The 24457-nt window shown below is 37.9% G+C and overlaps 1 protein-coding gene across 2 annotated transcripts in view; it reads left to right on the top strand.

The window, feature by feature from the left end:
• sptbn4a (spectrin, beta, non-erythrocytic 4a) overlaps positions 1 to 24457 on the top strand; it is a 78353-nt gene that overhangs the window by 49090 nt on the left and 4806 nt on the right. For both annotated transcript variants that reach the window (XM_017439893.3, XM_037979121.1), the window contains 13 exons: positions 1605 to 1735; positions 1874 to 2078; positions 3826 to 4071; positions 6053 to 6187; positions 6620 to 6861; positions 10588 to 10726; positions 10855 to 10939; positions 13006 to 13214; positions 13569 to 15058; positions 15209 to 15269; positions 16351 to 16619; positions 19586 to 19756; positions 19972 to 20014. In XM_017439893.3, coding sequence (XP_017295382.1) covers positions 1605 to 1735; positions 1874 to 2078; positions 3826 to 4071; positions 6053 to 6187; positions 6620 to 6861; positions 10588 to 10726; positions 10855 to 10939; positions 13006 to 13214; positions 13569 to 15058; positions 15209 to 15269; positions 16351 to 16619; positions 19586 to 19756; positions 19972 to 20014 — 3426 coding nt within the window. The remainder of the gene's footprint in view (positions 1 to 1604; positions 1736 to 1873; positions 2079 to 3825; positions 4072 to 6052; positions 6188 to 6619; positions 6862 to 10587; positions 10727 to 10854; positions 10940 to 13005; positions 13215 to 13568; positions 15059 to 15208; positions 15270 to 16350; positions 16620 to 19585; positions 19757 to 19971; positions 20015 to 24457) is intronic.

Below are 24457 nucleotides of genomic sequence, written 5' to 3' on the forward strand. Positions count from 1 at the left end.
GGGGGGGGGGGGGGGGGGGGGGGGTAAGAGGCCTGGATAATGGATAGGGGGCGCTGACCCAAAAAAGGTTGAGAAACACTGTATTAGAGGAAAACAAAGAAATATACAGGTTATTGATAGAAATAATTACAAATGCAAACATCGAGAGAAGAACAAGTAAAGACAACTGCAGAGTCAGGAAGTGTGGCCAGTTTTGTCATCCAGCAGTCTAAGCCGTCATAACTAGCAGCATAATGAAAAGATAGCTCAAGAAGCCCAAGATAAATATAAGTATTATATACAAGGATTTTCTAGTATAGATCAACATCACAGTGAACATGTCATTCAATGTACAGTGCCTATAAAAATTTTAGTGTGTTTAGTTTAGCTCCCTGTGTTCTCCCTGTGCTATTAGCCACTCCCTCCCCATAGTACGTTTCCATTGTGACTCTACCACACCCATCTTCACCTATTTCTGCTTAGTAATTAGTCACCTGTTCCCAATCTCTCATCAGCCCGTCTTTAAATTCTCTTCAAATTCAGTTTGTTAGTAAGCCATCATTGAGGTGTTTACATGCTCAGACAGATCCTTCTTTGTGTTTTTGTCAGTCTTTTTGCTACCATGACAGAATTTATTTTGCTTTCTTGTCCTAATAAACTTTTAAGTTATTCCTCAAGCTCTTTATCTGATCATCAAACCCATCATCAAGACATGGAAGGAATATGGGACGTGTAAATCTACCAAGAGCAAGCTGTCGTCATAAACTGACTATGAAGAAGGAGGATAGAGAGGGACACCATCAAGACACCTGGAAGCTCCAAGCTTCACCAGCTGAGATGGCAGAGACACAGCTACAACAACTGTTGATCAGGTTGACAAAGAAAAAGACACTGTTGAAGAAAACTCAGATTAAATCTTGACTAGATTTTTGCCAAACAATATGTGAAAGACTTTATGGTCAAGTGCTTCTTGGTTGCTGGCCTTGGAGGGCTTGTAAAGTTAGAGGGGAAAATGAATGCCACAAAATACAAGGAAATCCTGTAATACAATCTGATATTGTATGCAAAAGAACTGTGTTGTAGCACAGTCTCTCCCATCTCACCTGCTGAAGCTTGAAATTCCTTCAGAGAGCTCCCAGGTGTCTTGGTGGTCTCTCTCTATTCTCCTTCTTCACAGTCACTCAGTTTGTGAGGACGGCCTGCTCTTGGTAGATTTACACATGTCGCATATTCCTTCTATCTACTGATGATGGATCTAACAGAACTCCTGGGGACGTTTAGGGCCTTGGAAATCCTTTTGGATCTATCCCCTGACTTGTAATTTTCAATAATTGTTTCTCTGAGTTTAATTAGTACAGTCACTTTAAAGAGGGTTAATATTTATGCAGTCATTTATTTTACCGTACATATTTCTGTTTAACTGGTATTACTTGATTTAAATTTTATTTCACTTTGACATTAAAGGTTTTTTTTTAATTTTTTTATTTTTATTTTTTTAATTTTTTACTTTTGGTTTAAAAAGGCCAATTTATATTGACCATGACTGATTTATGACAGCAAAAAAAGAAAAAAAAAACAGGGGTATGAATACTTTTTATAGGCACTGTATTTTAACGTTATTTCAGGATGAGGCAAGTACCCTGCAGCTACTGAAGGCCCACCTGGCTCTGGAGCAAACAGTGGAAACCTATGCAGAGACAGTAGGCATGCTGTCCCAGCAATGCCAGCGTTTACTGGAACTGGGACACCCGGAAAGGTGGGGCTTGAACCCTGCAAATTTAATTTATTTTATTTTAATGCATAGCGATTTCTGTACCGGATCAAATATGCATGGACAACTATTTTTTACTTTATTGTGGTTGTTTTATTTTATTTTATTTCATTGTTTTAACAGTGAGCAGATTACAAAGCAGCAATCTCACATAGACCGGCTGTATGTGTCACTCAAAGACATGGTGGAGCACAGAAAGACCAAACTGGAGCAACAGTACTGGCTCTATCAACTTAACAAGGAAGTAGAGGAGCTAGAGAAGTGGATCACTGAGCGTGAGGCAGTGGCAAGTTCCACTGACCTGGGCAAAGACCTAGAGGATGTAACGGTCAGTGAATCAGCATGCTGTGTTTGTTTTACCTGGGGAAAGTGAAAGGAAAATGAAGGTAGCATTCCTTAAAGCATGGGTGTCAGACTCCAGGTCTCAGGGGCCACTGTCCTGGGAGTTTTAGGTTTTTCTGCTCCAACACACCTGATTCAAATGGTTTAATTACCTCCTCACCAAATCAAGTTCTCCAGAAGCACGTCTGCAAGTCATTCATTTAAACCAGGTGTTTTGCAGCAAGAACACATCTAAAACATGCAGGAGAGTGGCCCTAGAGGAATGGAGTTTGACACCTGTGCCTTAAAGGAATGCATATGGTCCAATGCCTTGCATGCCAAAGTTTTAAACAGCAACCTTTGATTGATTGGCTTTTATTTTAAACTTGTTTAAATAGTACAGCAAAATTAAGAAAAACCAAAGACAAAACTTTATGCTAATTCATTAATAAATGTGATTCTAATTCTTATTAAAATACAATAATAGTCAATGAGTACTTACCATGTTCAAAAGGAGGTAGGAAAAAGCATTTAAACCTAACTCTTCTCTAACATTCAGGAACTTTTAGCTGTCCTTTTACTTTGTGATCTGAAAGCACTTTATTTTGTTTACTATGACTCTCAGCTACTACCACCCAAAACTTTAACTCTATATATGTAAAAGTAAGTGAGTTATAGCCATTTCTGTGTTTGCTGAGGTAAAATAACTCCGGCTGCCATCTTAAATCAAGTTGATGCCAACAGTTAATCAGTTGAAGTTAAACATCAAATAACTGCTTTTTGAAAGTGTCATTAAAATCAGTCCACTAGTTCATGAGGTATTTTGCTAACAGACCAGAGTTGAGTCCAAATAGTTAATGGCAAAATTTTAACACCATGTGCAAATTGGCAGTTCTCAGAATATGTGTTGGAGTTCAGTCTCAGCCATAGCCGGCTTGAGGCATAAGCGAACCAAGTGGCCAAGCTTTGAGCCCCAAGTTGACAGACAATTTCATCAGCATTACTTGTAATCAAAATAAAAACAATTCATATTTGCATGCTAATTTATTCATTTTACTGCTTGTTTCTAAGTTGGGTCACATTTCAGACACACTGTAATCATTTGTAGTTGAAAATTTTATATTGCATACTATTGTATTATATTAATCTAATCCAGATTATTGAAAATTTAAATGATTTGTTATTATTGATATTTTCATTATGGGATTATAATGGAAAATTTATTCTGTCATACAGATAATTTACAGAACTCATTGTCACTGTATTATTTTCTCCAAGGTTTTGTTTTTGGTATTGGTTCAGTTGGTTCAGTTGATCTGACTAGTTTTTCATGATGCTACAGCCTTGGTGAATGTTTGCGATCTCCAAGTGCTTCTAGTTACTATTTGTGTTAAATGCACAAACAATTAAAAGCATAGCATTCCTTGATATCTCCTGCCTATCACCTGCCACCTTACATACCAGAATTTAAGGCTAAGATCATTTTATGTTTAGAAAAGATGGTTACACCAGTTTAGGTCAAACCTTGAAAATGATATTTACAATTTTATGCAATATTCCGAGATCTCCTGCAACATGTTAGAGCTCAGAGTATGTATTGTGGATGACTCTCTGCTCCCACCACATCAAATTGTAGCAAAATATCTGTAAAACTTAGTTAGTTATAGCCTGAGTTATAGTTATAGTTATTTTCGGGTTTGCTAAAGTTGATTAGCTGTGGTTCTGTAAGGTTGTGTGTATTGTGTGTCCCTTAGGTACTTCAGGAGAAGTTCACAAAGTTTGTCTCAGAAACCTTCAGCATTGGCGAGCAGCGCATGGAGCAGGTGAACAAAATGGTGAATGAGATGATTGACTGCGGTCACTCTGATGCAGCCAACATTGCTGAGTGGAAAGATGGTCTTAATGAGTCGTGGGCCGACCTCCTGGAGCTAATGGAGACCCGCAGGCAGATGTTGGCAGCGTCACACCAACTGCACAAGTTCTTCACTGACTGCAAAGAGGTACAGTCAAAACAAGGATCAGACTGTTTTTCAGGCGTACAGTGTCTGTCACAAAAGCATACTGGATGGCTGCAGACTCTCAAGTCACTCTGAGGTCCCTTCGCTCTGAAGGCCTGCCAGTCCAAAGTAGGTGCGTGCAGATCAATCCAAATATTAAAATTATCAATACTAACATTGGTACTGTATCAGATCAATATTAACAAATGGGATTGAAATATTACTTTATTTCTATCCTCTATTTTCAAACAATTTATAGGTATATTGAATTCAATTCAATTTAATTCAGTTTATTTATATAGTCCCAAGTCACAGCAAAAATCGTTTCAAGGCACTGTACAAAAACATTCACATACATTAAATAGCCAATCAGTAAAAGTAATCTAAGTACACCAGCAGATTGTGCTGAATCTTCTCTTCGTCACAGTCTCCCATCCTGAGCATGACATGACAAACTAGTGTAAGAAGAAAATTCATTATTAATATTTACAAACTGGAATCTATCAAATAACTATAATTTAAAACTATTTTAGAGCTGTTCCTGTAATCCCAATATCATGTTCAAGCCTCTGTAATAGAATATTGTGATCAACTGTATCAAATGCAGCGCTGAGATCTAACAGGACAAGTATGGACATACTGTCTGAGGCCATGAGAATATCATTAGTGCTGTTTCTGTGCTATTATGAGCTTTAAACCCTGACTGAAACTCCTCAAATAGATTATTTCCAACCAGATGTTCACACAATTGATTTGAAACTATTTTCTCAAGAATTTTTGAGACAAATGGGGGATTAGATATAGGTCTACAATTGGCCAGATCTCCTGAATCAAGATTGGGCTTAAGTAAAGGTTTAACTACAGCAAACTAAAAGGTCTGTTGTACATAACCAGTTATTAGAGACAAATTAAGCAGATCCAAAAGTGGGATATTTTATCATGAGATGTTGTATTGAAGTTGTAATATTATCAACAAGATAAATTGCTGCTCTCTATTGCATTACTCCTCAAAACACAGGAAAATAATTAAAGAGATTCTTTAAATTTAGTTGCAGCATTCTCTGATAGACATCTACTATAATGAAATTTACTCTCAGTGGCTGTGTAGTCAGTCAATGTAAACTCAAAGGTTATTAAAAAATAGTCAGTGAGCCCTGTGCTATGTTTTGCATGGACAGTTTTTGGAAATAATGGCTTATTTTCATGTTTGCAGCTCTAAAACTGTATTCTAAGCTATACAGATTATTTGTTACCTACATTGCACCATGCTGCAAACATCTGAAGACATTCTGAAGACTCCTTCATAAATACTGCTCACCAACTAGTCTCCAGCAGTTGCAGCCCAGTGAGATACTACCTTTAGCAGTGGCAGCAGCAACCAACAGGTTTTCTCCTCCTCTGAGTAGAAACATGTACACAAATTCCATATAGTGTAGCTGTTGTGATAGTCATTATTCCCTTAAATTTCATAGAATTCCTTTCAAATAATGCAGAAGGTGTTGCTTGTATCTTGATATTGAGTCTTTAGTCATGAGTCTGCATGCCATAAACGTTGAACTTCATGACTTTTGCAGGACATTAACATCAAATAATCATCTATTTTCGACATTTATAAAATGACTCAGAATCCTTTGTGTTCACAACCTGATGTATCAAAAAACAGATTATAACTGCAATTTTTAGGTCATACTACTAAGTAGTAGCTACTTCAAGATCTGACACATTCAGGCCATTTTAAAAATTCTCAGTGGTGTATTAGAGATTAATTAAAATACAATTACACAAGGTGCAAAAGCTTGGAATCCTGTTCTGCGCATGTGTGAACTGAAGTATATATGCTAATAATTCTGCCCATGCATCAACCAGAATAAGCCTGAGAGAGGCCAAACCTCAGATTGGTGCCTGCAGTTGGACTCTTTAGTCAGATGGTCTAGCCACAATATGAGGATTCTGTTTTTATTGATGACGCTCCCCTGTGTTGTAGGTCTCAGCTCAGATTACAGGTAAGATGAAGCAGCTGCCAGAGGTGAGGGCGTGCCAGGTCAACATCACCAATCCAGCTACCCTGCAGAGACTCATGCACTCCTTCGAGCATGCCCTTCAACTGCTAGTTGCACAGGCAAGTGAAAGAACTCCACACTGTGAATCAGTTGTGCAGTGTACAATCTGCTTATTATCACCTGCTGCCAAGGTCAAAGGTGGAGCAATAATGTTTTTGCTCGTGTCTGTGTGTGTTTGCATGTGTGTGTGTGTGTTTATTTTTTTTAAAATATCTCATGAATCACTGAACAGATTTTAATAAAACTTACAGGAAGTAATAATTGGGTTGACATCTACAACTGATTAACTTTTGAAGTCAACTTGATGCAAGATGGCCACCACAGTTAATGAACCTTAGTCTACACAAAAATGGCTATGACTCAGTGAATTTTACAGATACTGTCCTAAAATCTGGTGTGGTAGTAGCAATGTGTCTTGTTTTTTGTACAAGCACTTTTTCCCCTGTTCAAGAGATTTAGCAACTAACCATCATTCTTCTCTTTTTGTGTAGGTGAGGCAGCTGCAAGAGAATGCTGCCCAGCTGAGGACCATCTATGCTGGTGAGAAGGCTGAGGCCATCGTGGTGAAGGAACAGGAAGTGATGGAGGCATGGAAGGAGCTGCTGAGTTCTTGTGAGGCCAGTCGTATCCAGGTGACCTCAGTAACCGACAAGGTGCAGTTCTTCTCTGTGGTGCGAGAAAACCTAATGTGGATGGAAGGCATCATGGGTCAAATAAGATGGGATGAACCAAGGTAATTCTTGTTGTTCTGTGCACCCTCTTTTCTCATGAGATGTACAAAATTTGCAGTGTAAATACAAAACTGCATGTTCTTAAACTGAATGACTCCGTGTTCTTGTTTGATAGCTGTTTAGTGTGAGGCAAATAGGCAAACTAGATCTACTTTTATCATTTCAATTTCTTTTTTATTTCTTTTATTATTATTAAAGCTAATAAAAGGATATACAATTCACAGTATGACTTCTTTCTCAAACTGGCTCCACTATAAGCAGTGCTCTGAAAGAGTATTTATACTGCCTGAACTTATTTCATGTGATAGACCAAAACAAAGTAGTGCATAAATGTGAAGTGGAATGAAAATGATACATGATTTTCAAATAAACATCTGAGTGTGGCGTGCCTTTGTAACCAGTTGTTATCAGAATTCACCTAATTTTACTGTGAATCCAGCTGTTCTGTGGAGGCCTCCTAGGTCTGTTACAGAACATTATTGATTAAACAGCATCATGAAGACCAAGGAACTCACCAAATAAGTCAGGGATAAAGTTGCTGAGAAGCTTAAAGCATAGATAGATTATAAAACAATATCCCAAGCTTTTAATATCTCATGGAGTCCCTGTTCAATTCATCATATGAAAATGGAAATATAATTACACAACTGCAAAACCACCATGACATGGCCGTTCACCTAAACTGAGAGACCAGCCAAAAAGAAAATTAATCTGAGAAGCAGCCAAAAAGCCCATGGTAACTCTGGTGAAGTTACAGAGATTCACAGCTCAGGTGGGACAATCTGTCCACAGTGCAACCGTTATTCATATACTCCACAAATCTGAGCTCTAATTTATAAAAGATTGCGAAGGATTCATATTAAAAGTGTACATATGCTCAAAAGACAAAAATTACGTACGCCAAAAAGTTCAGATTTATTAAACCATGTTCAAGCAAGCAATTTCCCTTTTTAAATCACACCTGTACCTAAAATTTTGCTCACAATGTCCCACCTCAGGTTCTGCCCTCCACACACCTATATTCAACCATAAATGGTCAATGCAAAGCGCCTCATGAATGTGAAGGTGTATTTAAATCAGCCAGCTGATCAATGTTATTTCATGGTTACCAATAGGAACCACGGAGAAAAGAGAAACAAAATTTTACCGAAGCAGAAATTGATGTATTGGTGAATGAGGTAGAGAAGAAGGACGACCGGTGTTGTGCCGATAAGTGATGGTCTGCCAAAAACTGATTGGGTGTGCACCCGCAAGGAAGCGCACAGGTGTGAGCAGCATTCTTCCGCGCTCTGGAGGTTTGGAAAGGGGGTTAGGAGGCAGCACCTGAGGGGGGAGCCACTCTCTTCTCGTGTGTTAATCTGTGGTACACATCACCCTGGTGATCATCCAGGGAGAGAAATGCGATGGGGAGAAAAATTTGAAATGTTGCGTGAACTTTCATTTAAGATTGAAGATGGCTTAAACGCGTTTTTTATTTGAAAGGTCCTTTGAAAGGTCCTATTTGAAAGCAGTGTTATTTATGCTCACTGGCAGCATAAATAACACTGCTGTTTTGAAAGCTTATGATAAAATTGAGCTAAGATCAAAGTTTGATTATGGAGTGAAATTAAATACCTGAGAGGAATCATGATGCAGTGTGACTTCAGTTCCCCACTTCACCACTTCACCATCTGTGTGGCCAGTTTTCTGTCTCCAAAACAAACGTATATGGTACACATGGCTCAGAGTTTGCGTGAGGGGTTACACATTTTCTCGTCAAGTTTGTGTTTTATAGATCACGTGGAAAGGGACATACGCAAGTTTCATGCCCTGTTTTGCCAATTTTAGAAATGAGACCTCTGGCCTTTACGGAAGAGTGATAAGAAGAAAGCTTATGTTGACAGAAAGCCATGGGAAGTTCTGTTTAAAGTTTGACAAACAGTAGGGAACACAGCAAACATGTGGAAGAAGGTGATCAGACCAATATGAACTTTCTGGCCTAAATGTAAAACACTGTGTGGTGAAAAAACAAACACTGCACATCACCCTTAACACACCATCCCAACTGTGAAACATGGTGGTAGCATCGTGCTGTGAGGATGCTTTTCCTCAGCAGGTATAGAGAAACTGGTCAGAGTTGATTGGAAGATGGATTGAGTTAAATACAAGACGATCCTGAAGAAAACCTGTCAGAGGCTGCAGAAGACTTGAGATTTGAGACAGGACAACAACCCAAACACCCAGCCAGAACTACAATGGAACACATATTTATATGTTAAAATAGACCAGTGAAAGTCCAGACCAAAATCCAAAAGAGAATCTGTAGAAGGACCTGAAAACTGCTGTTCACAGACGCTCTCCATTCAATCTGATCATAAGCTGTTTTGCAAAAAAAAAGCGTACAAAGCTGTATGTGCAAAACTTTCCAAAAAGTTTGCAGTTAAAATTGCAGCAAAGGTGGCTCTACAAAGTATAAACTAAGAAGGGGTGGAATATAAATGCACGCCACACATTTTATATTTTTATTTGTAAAAAACTTTGGAAACAATGAATCATTTTCCTTTCACTTTATAGTCTTGTGCTACGTTGTTGGTTTGTCACATATAATCCCAGTAAAATACTTTGAGGTTTGTGGTTACAACATCTCAAAATTTGAAAGAATTAAAAAGGGTGGTTGTGGATCATTTGTTAGAGCAGTTGTCCTACAATGAGACTTGGAGGTTCAATTCCTGGCAGGAGTCATATGTCGAAGTCTCCCTGGGCAAGACGCTGAACCCCTCGTTCCTCCAGTGTGTCCCCCCAAACGGTGTATGAATGGAGGTTAAAGCACTAATTAGACTCTATAGAATGATTCATTCAGATTAGCTTTGTAGACATGTAGTAATGTGTGTGTGGATGGGTAAATGAGGACAGATTTTGTTGTGAAGTCCTTTGAGTGGCCTGGTTGGCTAGAAAGGCACTATAAAAGTACAGTCCATTTTACCATTTTTTAAAAGATTTTTTCAAGGCTTACAGCTTTTCACACTTTAAACATTTGGCTTGAACCTTTTTAGCATGTCAGTAAATTGGTAATTGTGTGAGCCATCAACCGTAGATGTCGTGTTCCCACCTTTTTGAGTTCTTGGGAATTGAAGCCAGCAGAACTGCCATGTTGTAATTTTGGAACTATAGTAATGTGGGTCTTTAGGTCCTGCCTACTTTCTCTGCACACAATCAAAGTGTTACATGACATTTCGTTTAATCATAAAATAACTAATTAAAGCTAAATGTGTTAGGAAAAATAAATATTTAAAATTACAGCAGCCTGATAAGTATATTAACAAGTCAACACCTGAAAAAATTATCTGAGATGTATTTTTATTTTTTTAACAAGGGCAATGTTTCATTTGTTAACTTAGAGGGGGAAGGACGTAAACCTTGTATTGGGATCAGGATATGGGGGCGCTGGTTTTGTTCCGGCTTCAACTTCCGGGTTCTTGTCAGATGTCTAGATTTTATTATCGGCTGATGGTTTGAACCTGTAGCAGTAAAGGACTTATAACCATGACAAAACATATGCATGTGTGGTGTTTAGGAATATAGCTATTGTTTATGTATTTGTTGTTTGTATTAAATAACTTAGGTTTAGAGTTTTCAGACATTAACTGCAGAATTTGGCAGTTAATGTCACTTTATGCTCTGCAAATGTTAGAATTCACATACCATATTTAATTATTCTCACTGAAATTAATGGATCCATCCATCTTCAGGGATCTGACAGCTCTGGAAGTGATGATGAAACAACACCAGGAGCTGAAAGCCAAAATAGATGGTCGCAGCAAGACCATACAACAGTGTGCAGATCTTGGCAAGATTTTGATAGCTGCAGGCAACCCTGCATCAGAGGAGGTCAGATAACAAACAGTACAATTTTACAAACACACGTAAAAAAGACACCCCAAATGTTCTACTATTAAGTCTTTAAGACACTGCAAAATGTTGTTGTATTCATTTCTACCATATACTTGTCGCAACAGATAAAGGAGAAGTTGGATTGTCTTTTGACTAAGCAGAAGGATCTAGTGGAAAAATGGGACAAACACCAGGAAAGGTTACAGTGCAGTAAGTAAATAGACAAAACTGATACACTAATTCACACAATACTCAGATGAACATATAATTGGCTGAAAATATAATAAATTTATTGCTGCTTGTCCTGTAACTCTGAGTTGACATGACACATTCATCTTGATCCTGACCGCAACAGAAAGACTGACATCCCAGATATGATCGAACACATAAACAGGGTTCTATGGAATTCGATGTATTTTTCCCAAATTCTGTTTTTTTGTTTTGTTTTTTTCTGAATTCCATGTTTTATGATGGAATGGAACCATATTTTTTATCATAAAGTGATCTATCATATGGTGGATTATTAAAATTTAACAAGAAATAGCATGACCACAAAATTTATCACAAAACAGAATAATCCCCCCCCCACACACACACACACATATATATATATAAATATATATATATATAGTATATGTGTGAGAATAGAGAAAAAAAAATTCCTTCTGTAAAAATAAAGTGCTGCACAAATAAGCTTAACAATCACATATTTCATACAACCCCATTTCTGAAAAATTGGGACATTATAAAAATAGTTTAATAAAAATAATAACAGAATGCAATGATTTGCAAATCTGAAATATATGCAAGTTCTTGCCTGAAAACAACATCTGAATTGATGGTGCTTTTCCAGATGTGTAAACTGTCCATGTCATAGGCATTAATGCACCCTCATACCATCAGAGAGGCAGGCTTTTAAACTGTGTGCTAATAACAAGTTGGATGATCTCTTCTCTTTATTATGGAGAACATGGCATTTGTTGTTTCCAAAAGGAATTTATAATTTCAGTTTGTTTAACCAGGGTGGCCCGGTTGTGCAGTGATTAGAGCTGTTGCCTCACAGAAAAAAGGCTGGAGGATCTTTCTGTGTGGAGTTAACATGTTCTTTTCATGCATGCTTTAGTTTTTCCAGGAACTCTGGTTTCCTCCCACAGACTAAAACATGCATGTTAGGTTAATTGGTAACTCTATATTGTCCCAAGGTGTGAGTGAGAGAGTGAATGGTTGTTTGTTTCCTTCATTTTCCTTTATTTATTTTGTTGTCCCGGTTTCCACTGTGACAACAAAAAGCATTTTGAATTTGACTGCAGATGTGTTGCTGCCATCAAATTAAAAATTACGTTACTTTTTCCTAAAAGTGGTACAATTTTTTAGTTTAAAAATTTGATATGTTTACTATGTTCCATTGTGAATAAAATATGAGTTTATGAGATTTGCAAATCATTGCATTCTGTTTTAATTTGAATTTTACACAATTTCTTAAGTTTTTTAGAATTGAGGTTGTAGTTAGTACATAAAATAAAGCAAAAAAAGTATTGTATTTTATTATAATTGTGTGATATTTAATTTGAGGAAGAAGAGGAAGCATTGTTTTGCTGGAAGATTTGCTGGACAGGTTTCAGTTTAACTGAGACTGAAATATTTTTGTTTTTTCATAGTGGAATATCTTATTCCACACTACAACTACAAAGTTTTTAACAAGCTCACATTCCACTTCTGCTGATGTGATTTCAGGCAGAAGAGTTAGCTAAAGTTAAAAGCTAACATTAGCTCACTTCTGTATGTTTTGATAAGACTATTTGGTTGTAAACAGTTTCTTGCTGTTGTAGTCAAATATGTGCTGACAAAACTTGCTTAAAAAGTTGTTCGTGGATATTGTTTGGCTATAAACTTTGTGCAAAGTGTTAAATGTCATAAATTCTGGACACCTACAGCAGACTGTTTTGTCTTGACTCTCTGTTACTTGCCTCCCCTCTCATCCCCTCCGTCCATCACAAGCAGCTACAGGAGGCTACAGAAGCCTACAGTGACCAAAAAGTCCTGTTCATTGTGAATGTCAAATGTGAAAAACACTTACAGTAGATTGTTAAAAAAAAATCCACACTTAAATTTTGTGACATCCACATTTTACAGTGAATTTTATGTTTAATGTCCTATTCTGCAATTCCATCCATAAAAACATTCCGTATAAGACACAGATAAACATGTGAATAAATATACATTAAGGATAAAACGTGGTGTGATGGTAAGCATGCTGTGTGTACTGTTACTTACAGAACAAGAAAAATTCCAGTTTGCTCAGGAGACAGTAAAAGCAGAGGCTTGGCTCAAAGCTAAGGAGCCACTGATCTCATCCAAGCAAGAGGGAGAAGAGGCCCATGCCCAAGCTGATGAGGTTGAGCAGCTCATACTTCGCCATGAGGCCTTCCGCAAGGCTGCTGTAACGTGGAAAGAACGCTTCAGCTCCCTTCGCCAGCTTTCCGCTGTAAGCTTAAATGTAGATGAATGTTCAGTCAGTGTGATGGAGTCACGATTGAATGCTGCTTTCGAAAAAAAAACGTGACCATAGAATGTTGTGTTTGCTTAGCAGACATCTGCAGATGCCACCATTCGCATAATTTTTAGCTTAAATTAGATTTATGAAGAATGCATGTTGTATAGTCTCAAACAATCCGCTTTTCATACAACATTGTTTATAATTTAGTAAAACATACAAACTCAGATATCAGAGTTTTGAGTTATTTGTTATACTACCGCTTCATCAAACAATCACCTCATAAGTAATTTATCTTGATCTATGTACATCTTGATCTACAATTTTTTTTATCTTGTTTTATAGGCTGAGAAGAAAAAAGAGGAGGACAAAAAGACAACTCCACTCTCTAGTCGAAGGATGTTCCCATTATCTTGTCTGACTCCCAATTTTCCCTCAAACAGTGCTACCTCTTCTTTCTTGAGGCAGTCAATACCAGTTCATTTAGAACCCAAACCCTTAAAAGCCAGTTTGGATTTGGGTGCCTGCTCCTCAACCCAGAGATTATCTACAACACTAGCTGGCTATAACGCAGTAATAAATGGATCAGGCTACCACGGACTAGATCAACAGGCCACTGGGAAGTTGATAAACACTACATACCTTGGAATGAATCAGCAAGCAACTGGAGCTGGAAATGATTCTGGTTTCTCGGCATCTCAGAGTGGTGGAGCAGACATCTCTATTTACCATGGGATAAATCACCAAACTGCTGGTAGTGCAGAGAGTTCTGGATACTATGGAGTGACCACTGGATGTGTGGGTGGTATTCAAAATCACCTCGCTGGTGGCAAGTTAGGAAGTTCAGGTAACATAGCTCAGCAGCCAAGCTGTGGAGGTCTAGGGAGCCCTGCCTTTCTGCCTCAACAAAATATGGGCAGTTCTGGATATTTGGCACAATCACAAAATTTGGGAAGTTCAGGATATGTGGGCCAGCACCCTACAATGGGAAGCTCTGGGTATTTAGCGCAACAGCCTAATATGGGAAGCTCTGGGTATTTAGCGCAACAGCCTAACATGGGAAGCTCTGGGTATTTGGCACAACAGCCTAATATGGGAAGCTCTGGGTATTTGGCACAACAGCCTAACATGGGAAGCTCTGGGTATTTGGCACAACAGCCTAACATGGGGAGCTCTGGGTATTTGGCACAACAGCCTAACATGGGGAGTTCTGGGTATTTGGCACAACAGCCTAATAAAGGGAGCTCTGGATACCTGGCACAGAATTATCAGGGCAGTGGTGGATTGGGAAGCTCAAGCTATTTGGCACAAAATCATTACAGCAGTGGAAGTCTAGGCAGCTCTGGTTACCTGATGCAGAGTGGCGGCATCATGGACCCTAAAATGGCATATGCATGGCAGCACCTGAAAGCTGACTTCATGCAGCCCAGGATCAATCATATACACAAAGCTATAAACCCTCTTCTGGAAGCCAGCAGACTGCAGCGAGAACAGTTTGGGGATATCCCAATGGCAGACATGATGGGGCCAGAGTCAGGACTGGAACTTCTTCATGGCCGTCTCCAGAGGGATCCCCGTGGCAGTCGCTCTGATCCACAGATGGACCATCTGAGGCGAGAAAGAGAATACAAACTAGGAAGACAGACCTCCAGTGAACAGGAAATTCAAGCCAGGCTAAATGAGCTGCCGCTGATAGTGCGTCAGGAGCGTTACCGGAGGCGTGTGGAAAGACAGTCATCCAGTGAGCAAGAGGGCAGCAACAAGCAGAGGCTACAGAGACAGGACTCAAGTGACCTGGAAGGCTCTGTCAAGGATGGCTCTGACAAACGCTCAGGGTATGTCAAGTAGGGCTGCTGATAGTAAATATTTAAAAATCCTAACAAAATTTGACTTGACAGTTAGTCTAGTGAGCACTGTGGCATTTTTAAAGGTTTCATGATAACAATGTCAGCTGTTTAGAAGACTTACTTCTGTTGTCCCAATAGGGAGAAGAGATCCACCATGGCAGAGATTGTGGAACAGGTCCAGGAGAGAGAGGCAGCACATGTGAGACATCTCAAATACATTATCTTCTTGTGATGTTCATGTTTCATCACTGATTGATTTAACATTTTCTTTTTTGTTATTCTCTTTTTCATTGCTTTTCAACATAAGAACCAGTTAACAATTAGTATACAAACAGTCAAACGTTAGAAAGCATATAACAAAGATGGAGCCTCCCCCTTACAAATACAAAATAAAAAACCCAAGTAAAAAACTGGAGACACAAAAAAAAACCCAGGAAAAACTAAATATGTACAAAAACATAGTTGACACCTACAGCGTCACTCCCCCCCCATCCTTCCCTCTAAAGTTCATATCTTGTTATGAAAAAGAGGAAGCCATTCTCATTTGTATCTGTTTAGAAAGCTCTCAAACTCATTCCTCTTCTCCTCCATGTTGTACAAGATTCATGTAGGGGCTCCATAGTTCTGTAAATATTTCCTCCTGATTATTCAGCCTGAATATCAGCTGTTCATAACTGGCTATTTTATTCATTTCTCCCACCAATTCCTTAAATAGAATAGTGTCTTTTGCTTTCCATGTCTGAGGGCTATCATGCACCCTGTGATGAGTGCTAATCTACCCCATAATGTTTGCTTGGGTGTCAGTCCGCATCCTTCTGTTACTATACCTAAAATACATAGAGAGGGGTTCCGAAGTAAATCTATTCTGAATGCTTTCTTGATAAGTAATATTATATTATCCCAAAGACTTCTTAACTTTTCACAATCATATAGCATGTGTAAAGGTGTTCTTATGTCCTTCTCACATCTCCAGCCTATCTCAGAATCACAGAGCTTTAATCTTGCCATTTTACAAGGAGTCCAATAGAGTCTATGTATGATTATATATATATATATATATATATATATATATATATATATATATATATATATATATATATATATATATATTAAATGGGTCTGCACTTCTCTAGATGTTTTATACCAGGCCCCTGTTATTTCTTTCTCCATAGTTATTTCATTCTGCAGATCTTCATCCCATGTTCTCTTGAGACCACAAAGTTTTAGTGGATAAAAATATCTGATTTAACATTTTCTTTTGTCCTAATTGACCTTTTTAGGCACGTGGAGAGCCTTATCGCCCTCCTAGCAGTCTCTCAGCACCTGTGACTCGTTCTGACGGACGCCCCCGTGCTCGAGACCGTCCCAAACCAAGGAGGCGCCCGCGTCCAAAAGAGCCTGAGGGAACTCGCCGTTCTCGTTCAGCCCCAGCTACTGGTGCCCCAACAACACCCCAGCCACCTTCTCACACAGCTCAAAACGAAGGCTTCCTCTACCGTAAAAAGGCCACCAGCACTGACCTTGAAGCTCAACAGAGAAGCCCCAACAGGTACATTTATCTGGCATAATAAAACAACATTTTATATGATTTTTGTTTCATTTTAAAAACTATAAATAATTACATAAGGCTTGGAAATCTTTGAATAATTTTCGTAAACTAAATGTAAACTAAATATACCTAAATCCATTTTTTTGTGTTATCTCTACCTCTTTCTCTTTTGAACTTAACTCAAAGTCACAAGGAGTGGTGGTAAAATATTCATCTACAAAATGGGATGCCCCTTGAAAAAACAGATACATCATCAAATGTTGACAATTTCTTTTACATAACAGACAATTTTATTTAGACCACATATGATGTATAACTAGAGTGATGGGAAAAAGAAAGTATACTATTATTTAAATTCTAAGGTTTTACGCATCAGAATGAAAAAATAAAAGATTTGGTCTCTGACAGAATCTAATATCATTCAAAACTAACTTTAAGTGTTCAAAAACACACAGCAGATTCCACCATGTCACTATTTATTAGAATAAAATCGAGCTAAAATGGAAAAACTGTGTTAGAAAAATGAGTAAGTGTTCGTTCGGTGTAGACACGGCTGGTCAAAATATGCACCATAACTCTCCATCAAAATTGAAAGCACAGCACTGGGGAAATGATCAGTGTAATAACTAAACTTTTGTGAACCTAAAAGAGCCATGAGGGAAAACAAATCTTGTCTTTAATCTTAGAGGCAGCCTGCACCATCACCAGATTCAATGTGAGCACAGCAAAGGAGGCTTGTGAAATGGCTTTCCTTCATTTTTGCTTGAACCCTATTAAAATGTCTGTGCAGCTAGATCCTCAGACCATTTGTCCATGGTCACATCCTCAAACTTAAAAAAAGCTCCTTCAGTCCTTTTTCAGTGACATAGCGAATGTAAGACATCTGGACAATCTTACTGGTTTCAGTTGTCTAATCAAACATCACAAAGGTGCTTTCTTCACATCCCGCATTATAGTCTGTTAGCACTTTTCCTAACTTAGGTCAATTAGGATTTTCTAAATTATTTCTATTTACTAAATGCCAGAATAATGAGAGAGAGAATGTTTTTAAGGCAAGTTTTGTTACTTTCTTCAAAGTCAAATGTTTAAATATACTTCATTAGTATTTGGTTCCATTGTCCTTAAACTGTATGACTTGGGTCAAACATTTTGGATATCCTTCCACAAGCTTCTCATAGTAGTTGGCAGAAATTTTGACCCATTCCTCTTGACAGAACTGGTGTAAGTGAGCCAAGTCTGTAGGCTGCCTTGCTTGCACATGCCTTTTCAGCTTTGACCATAAATTTTCGCTAGAATGAGAAGCGCAACATCTTCAGCTACAGAATAGAAGTCCAGTTGTTTTTGTTTTTAACCATTTTTTGGATTTATTCATTCTAGGCTGATGGCTAGCCACAAGCGCTCCTTAATTTTTATTTTATAAACTTACAACTCTTTCTCTAAAATGTCATACTGGTGTGAAAGAATGCTTCATCAGCTAATAATAAACCTTTAGACTTTTGCATGGCACAGTTAAAGTTGTTTGGTTGAGAAAACTATGACTAACATCCATGGTACTATGCCAATGTACAGTATGTGTGTTGAGTATAGATAGACTGTGGACAACTCAGCCTACCGGCAGTTGAGTGAACCTTTGGACTGACTAGAAGTACTGATCAGGCAGACTAACACATTCAGTAGACTTTTTAGTTTGTCGTTGTTTTCTCAACCAGACAATGTTGGTGTTACTATTTTCCTTTCAAACCCCAGTCAGTCGAAGCAGATGCCCATCCTGAGGCTGGTTCTACTGGGGGTTGCTTCCTTTTAAAAGGGAGTTGTTTCTTTCCACTGTTGCCAGTATGCTGCTCAGGATGGGAGATTGCAAAGTGAAGATTCAGCATATTCTGCTGGCTTCCTTAGATAGTTAACTTTTACTAACTGGCTTTTTATAATGTATGTGAAAGTTTATGTACAGTGCAATGAGATGACTTTTGTTGTGAATTGGTGCAATATAAATAAATTGAATTGAATTATGTGAATGTATTTGTGCTAAGCATAGATAGATTGTTACATGCCAGTGGTGCTGAAGCTGTCAAACAGTTGAGTAAACCATTGTACTGTAGATACGCCGATCAGGCAGACTGATACATTCAACAACCTCAGCACCATTAGCACATACATATTTGTGACAATATGAACATTGTTCAATTTAGAAAACACAAACAAACTAAACTGTCATGAATGTAGGTGTGTTTTGTTCTTTGTTTGGGGTTTCTTGTTGGTCTTATTTGGTTTGGTTGTCTTTTTGGGTCTCTGTGTTTATGTCTTGTCTTGTCACCATTCACCTCCCCAGTAGTTTTCCATTCATGCCTGCCACGCCCACGTCACCTGATCCTCATTTAGTCCACAGCTGCATCCCATAATCATCTTTCCCTCTGTCTTTAAAACCGGTCTCTGTTTTGTCACTTGTTACTGGGTCATTCCGTTCCTCTTTTTCTTGCCATGCTTGTTGTCATCCTCGTTCCATGCCTTGCCTTGTGTTTCTGGATTTTTGTTTGTATTTTTGCTGCCACGCCAGCCTTTTGTTTTTGTTATATTTTACTTTAATAAATTAGTTTTCCTTTTGTAAAATGAGTTTGTGTTCTGGGTTCGCCTCTGTCTTCCCTCCATATGACATAAACAGTGTTGTGCAAAAGTGTGGAGGTTTAGTTTTGCCTAATGTAGCATTCTTTCACACTGATATGTTGTTTGTGAAAAAGAGCTGTTTTCTAAGCCTGAAAAGCAATAATAATAAAGGGCCCTCATTTGGCTAGTCATTAGCCTATCCTGGATGAAGACTGCTTTTATTAATACTCCATGCTCTGTAACTGACTGGTAACTATTTGACAGAACATCACTTCAAAAATGACCTTATTAACCCTTTAAGTTCCCTAATAAGTTGTATTCATCTTCAGTTTATAATACAGCAACACATCTTTTGGATTTTACAGTAAATCCTGGGTGAACGTATACTGTGTGCTGAAAGACGGAATGTTGACCTTCTATAAGGATGCTAGGAACCACACCACAACATACAATGGGGAGCCCTCTGTTGACATCAGTAACTGCTCATTTGATCCTTCAATGGGATACAAGAAGAAGAAAAACGTCTTCATTTTGCAGTAAGAATTGTACTGTTATTGTCTGATTTTTGCACATTTTTGTATTTCCCTAATTGTACTAAGACAATGAACGCTAAAGTCTTTTTTCCCCTTTTAGAAAACGCACAACACAGAATATTGTACAAGTGAAATATTAATGCAGAACTGTTATAAAACATATGAAGTGGTATACACAAAAAGTTGACAGTCATTGTTTTTTTTATCTTTTGTTAAAGAGTAAACGATGGAACCAACTTAGTCTTTCATGCAAGAGATGAGGTAAGAGCATTTTTACATACATGTTTGAGTTGTGTTTAACCAGAGCTGACTTAACTTAGTTAATGAAAACCTGGTCATTTAATTAACAAAAGAAATAACTTTTGGCAATTTTTGCTCACTCTGTCTACACGTCCTGACAGTGTTATGAGACATGTAATCTACAAAAAATGTTTTATTTTTCTGTCTCCCAGTGTTTCTAAAGTGGTTTGCAAAACTCCACTTTTTATGAAAAAAAAGATAGGAAGAGGCCTCGCTAACCAGTGTCAGCCACTATCATCTCCACAGCTGCTGTGCTTCCTTCATACAGGAGAACATCCTCTGTGTGTGTATTTATGTACACAACAACCAGCTTGCCCTATGGGTTCCACATGGGTGTTTCCACTTTCACTTCAAGCTCAGGTCCTCTACCAGAGGTCTGGGAGCTTGAGGGCTCTGCTCACTATCTTAGCTGTTCCTAGGACTGTGCTCTTCTGGACAGAGATCTCTGATGATGTTCCTGGGATCTGTTGGAGCCACTCTTCCAGTTTGGGGCTACGATGACAACTGGTACCACTGAGGCCTTGACTCTTCATTAATCCTCAATTTTATTTTTCAGCCCTTGGTATTTCTCCAGCTTTTCATGTTCCGTCTTCTTTATATTACAGTCTTTTGACTGCTACATCTATCACCACTGCCTTACCTCTATGGTTTGTCAGCCATCAAAATGCCCAGTTTGTTAGCCATCACTTGTTTGTCAGTCTGGATTTAGAAATCTCACAGTATCTTAGTCCTGTCATTGATCACAGCAAAAGGAATGGTGCTTGGCTTTAAAAAAATACATATTATTTATTTTTCCCCATGGAGGAGGAGCCATGAATCAAAGATCAAGGCGACATAGAGAGAAATCAGCCAATTTATTTAAACACTGAGCAAACCTTTTTTAGGTAAAGCAGCATAGCACCAGGTTGAAACCTGGCTCTGTAATAAAGGTATAGATAGTGAAGTAAAAGTAAAAAAGTAAAGTAAAAATTTATTTGTATAGCACATTTAAGCAGCAAGGCATTCAAAGTGCTTTACATAATAAAAATATCAGTAGGATTACATTATAATCATCAAAAAAAACATCATTACAATCATCCAAAGAAAAAAAAAAATCATAAAAATGAAAATCATAAGATCAATATGTATTAAGATATTTTGTTCAGAGTAGCTTTACACTTGAATTTGTTTGCAGACTACTAATCAAAGGCAGCTCTAAACAGGTGAGTTTTCAGCCTTTATTTAAAGTAATTAGTGTTTTGGCTGTTTTGCAGTTTTCCAGGAGTTTGTTCCAGATTGATGGTGCATAGAAACTGAAAGCTGCTTCTCCATGTTTGGTTCTGGTTCTGGGGATACAAAGTAGACCAGAACCAGAAGACCTGAGTGTTCTGGAGGGTTGATACGACGATAATAAGTCTTTAATGTATTTTGGTGCTAGACCGTTTAGTGATTTATAAACTAATAGAAGTATTTTAAAGTCTATTCTCTGAGCTATAGGGAGCCAGTGTAGAGACTTTAAAACCGGGGTGATGTGCTCTATTTTTCTGGTCTTGGTGAGAACACGAGCAGCAGCATTTTGGATCAGCTGCAGCTGTCTAATTGATTTTTTTTGGCAGACCTGCAAAGATGCTGTTGCAGTAATCGAGACGACTAAACATGAACGCATGCATAATTTTCTCTAGGTCTTGTTGTGACATTAGTCCTTTAATTCTGGAGATGTTCTTCAGGTGGTAGAAATCTGACTTTGTAACTGTTTTTATGTGTCCCTTAAGGTTCAGATCTGAGTCCATTACTACACCCAGGTTTCGGGCCTGATCACTAGTTTTTAGCTGTAATACCGGAAGCTGCGAGCTGACTCATGATCATTCCTCTTTAGGTTCAAATATAATCATTTCAATTTGGTTTCTGTTCAGCTGGAGAATGTTTTGGCACATCCACGCATTGATTTGTTCTAAGCATCTGTTCAGTGCTAGGATAGGCTCAGAGTCACCTGGTGACATCGTAATATAGAGCTGTGTATCATCTGCATAGATATGTGTTTTGTGATAACATTTGTTTTTCTAAGCGAGTCAACATAGATTGATCATAGCTATGATCAATCTATGTTCAATCTATGTTGATCAAAAACAACAGAAAAATGATCTGACAGAGCGACATCAATTACAGAGACTTTAGAGATAATTATATCTTTGCTGATAATCAAGTCAAGAGTGTGTGTTCAAGATTATGTGTCGACATGTTGAGTCAAACCAAAGTTTTGAAGTACATCATTCAGCTTTTTTGCATCTCTGTCTATTGTGTTGTCAACATGGATTTAAAGTATCCCATAATTATTAGACAGTCATAATCAATGCATATCATAGATAACAGCTCGCTAAAGTCAATTGAAAAAATTTGACACATATTTTGGGGTTTTGTATACAGTTAGTGTCAGAGTTCGTTTATGGCCTTTTACCTTGATTACTAAATATTCAAAAGAGTCAAAATTTCCCAGGGAAATCTTTTTACAATTTAATGAATTCACAATTCACAGTTCACAATTTAGTGAACTGGCCTGCATGTAGCCCAGACCTGTCGTTTTTCATTATAAAAGCAAAAAATTACATATATATATATATATATATATATATATATATATATATAAAAGAAGTCCCTAAAATATGGAGCAGCTAAAATTAAGCAAGAATGAAGCAATCACTTGGTCTTGATCTTAGTTTCAAAAGTTTAGAATGTTAAAGAAGAGATGACATACAAATAAATAAGCAAAGCCCCAATAAAAATGTATAATTATTTAAATACCATGAATTTCTAGCCCTGTATATTCACAGTTGTGCCTTAAATAAAACATATTTTTCCAATATATACACAGACAAAAACATATACAGCAGACACTCAGATGAAATTAAATATTGAGGAGGAAGATTTTTTGTTTTTGAGTTATTTCCAGAATACAGTCAAATTAGTATTTCAGAATAAAGTCAAAGTGATGTTATTTTGAAATTAAAAGAGAAATTTAAAAAAACTATTAATGGCACAAATACCTACAATAGCCAAATGTTTTGTAGACTTTATACCTCAGAATAGATTTTAGTAACAGGGAAATTATTTTCGCCTATACGTACGTCTGAAGCTGTAAGCAACTTATAATTAACTTCTCAAAATTTCTAGTGGTTTAGGTTGCAGTATGAGTTTTACCAAAGAACAATAATTATAATGTAACCTGTTTTTATAAGTTTTAGAAGATTTGATTTTGAGGTCAGTATATTAGTGTATGGTATACTATGTTTGATTTCTCACAATCTTCTTGCTGTAAAAGGGTTGATAGTGACTGGTAAGGCTGGTAGTCATCAAGAAATTCACAGAACCATAATCACTTACTTCCATTCTGTATCATACATTCCTGACTACCAGTGCAAATAAAGAAAATGAATGTCACAAGGAACTAAGACCCAGCTAGAGACCTCATTACAGGGCTACATCAGTCAACTTTACAGGATGTTCTGTCAAATAGATATCATAGTTAGTACCATGACATCAGTCAGATCACAGAGTATAATGAAAGAGGCAAAAGTCTTTTTCCAGTCTAGGGTAATTCTTAGCCACAGGCCTGAAAATATTAAATTAATTATTTATTATTTTTCATGCTTATAAAACAGCCTCTTTCTCAAAAATGTCATACTGATGGGAAAGAACGCTACATTAGCTAAACTTTTACACTTTTGCATGGCACAGTTTGTTACGTTAGTCAGTTTTCTCAACAAACAACAGTGTTAATTCACCAATGGATGTGTGCAGAGCATAAATAGACTGCGAACAACTCAGTCCTGCATGAGTTGAGTAAACTTTTGTAACCTAGGCACGATTGACATATAATGGTAAATAGTAAATGGCTTGTACTAGAGCTTTATCTAGTCCAAGGACCCCAAAGCGCTTTACACTACAATCAGTCATTCCCCATTCATGGTGGTAAGCTACATTGTAGCCACAGCTGAAGTGAGGCTGTCACCAGTACTACTGAACCCTCTGACCACCACCTGTAGGCAAGACAAGTAAAGTGTCTTGCCCAAGGACACAATGGCTGAGACGGACAGACCACAGTCTCAAACAGTCGGACTCCAAACTCAACCATGGCCAAGACCAAAGACCTGTCGAAGGACAGCAGGAAGAAAATTGTAGACTTGCACCAGACTGGGAAGAGTGAATCTACAATAGGCAAGCAGGTTGGTGTGAATAAATCAACTGTGGGAGCAATTGTAAGAAAATGGAAGACATACAAGACCATTGATAATCTCTCTCGATCTGGGGCCCCATGCAAGATCTCATCCTGTGGGGTCAGAATGATCATGAGCACAGTGAGCAAAAATCCCAGAACTACACGAAGGGACCTGATGAATGACTTGCAGAGAGCTGAGGCCAAAGTAACAA

Source organism: Kryptolebias marmoratus, linkage group LG13 (assembly GCF_001649575.2).
Source record: "Kryptolebias marmoratus isolate JLee-2015 linkage group LG13, ASM164957v2, whole genome shotgun sequence".
Lineage (NCBI taxonomy): Eukaryota > Metazoa > Chordata > Actinopteri > Cyprinodontiformes > Rivulidae > Kryptolebias > Kryptolebias marmoratus.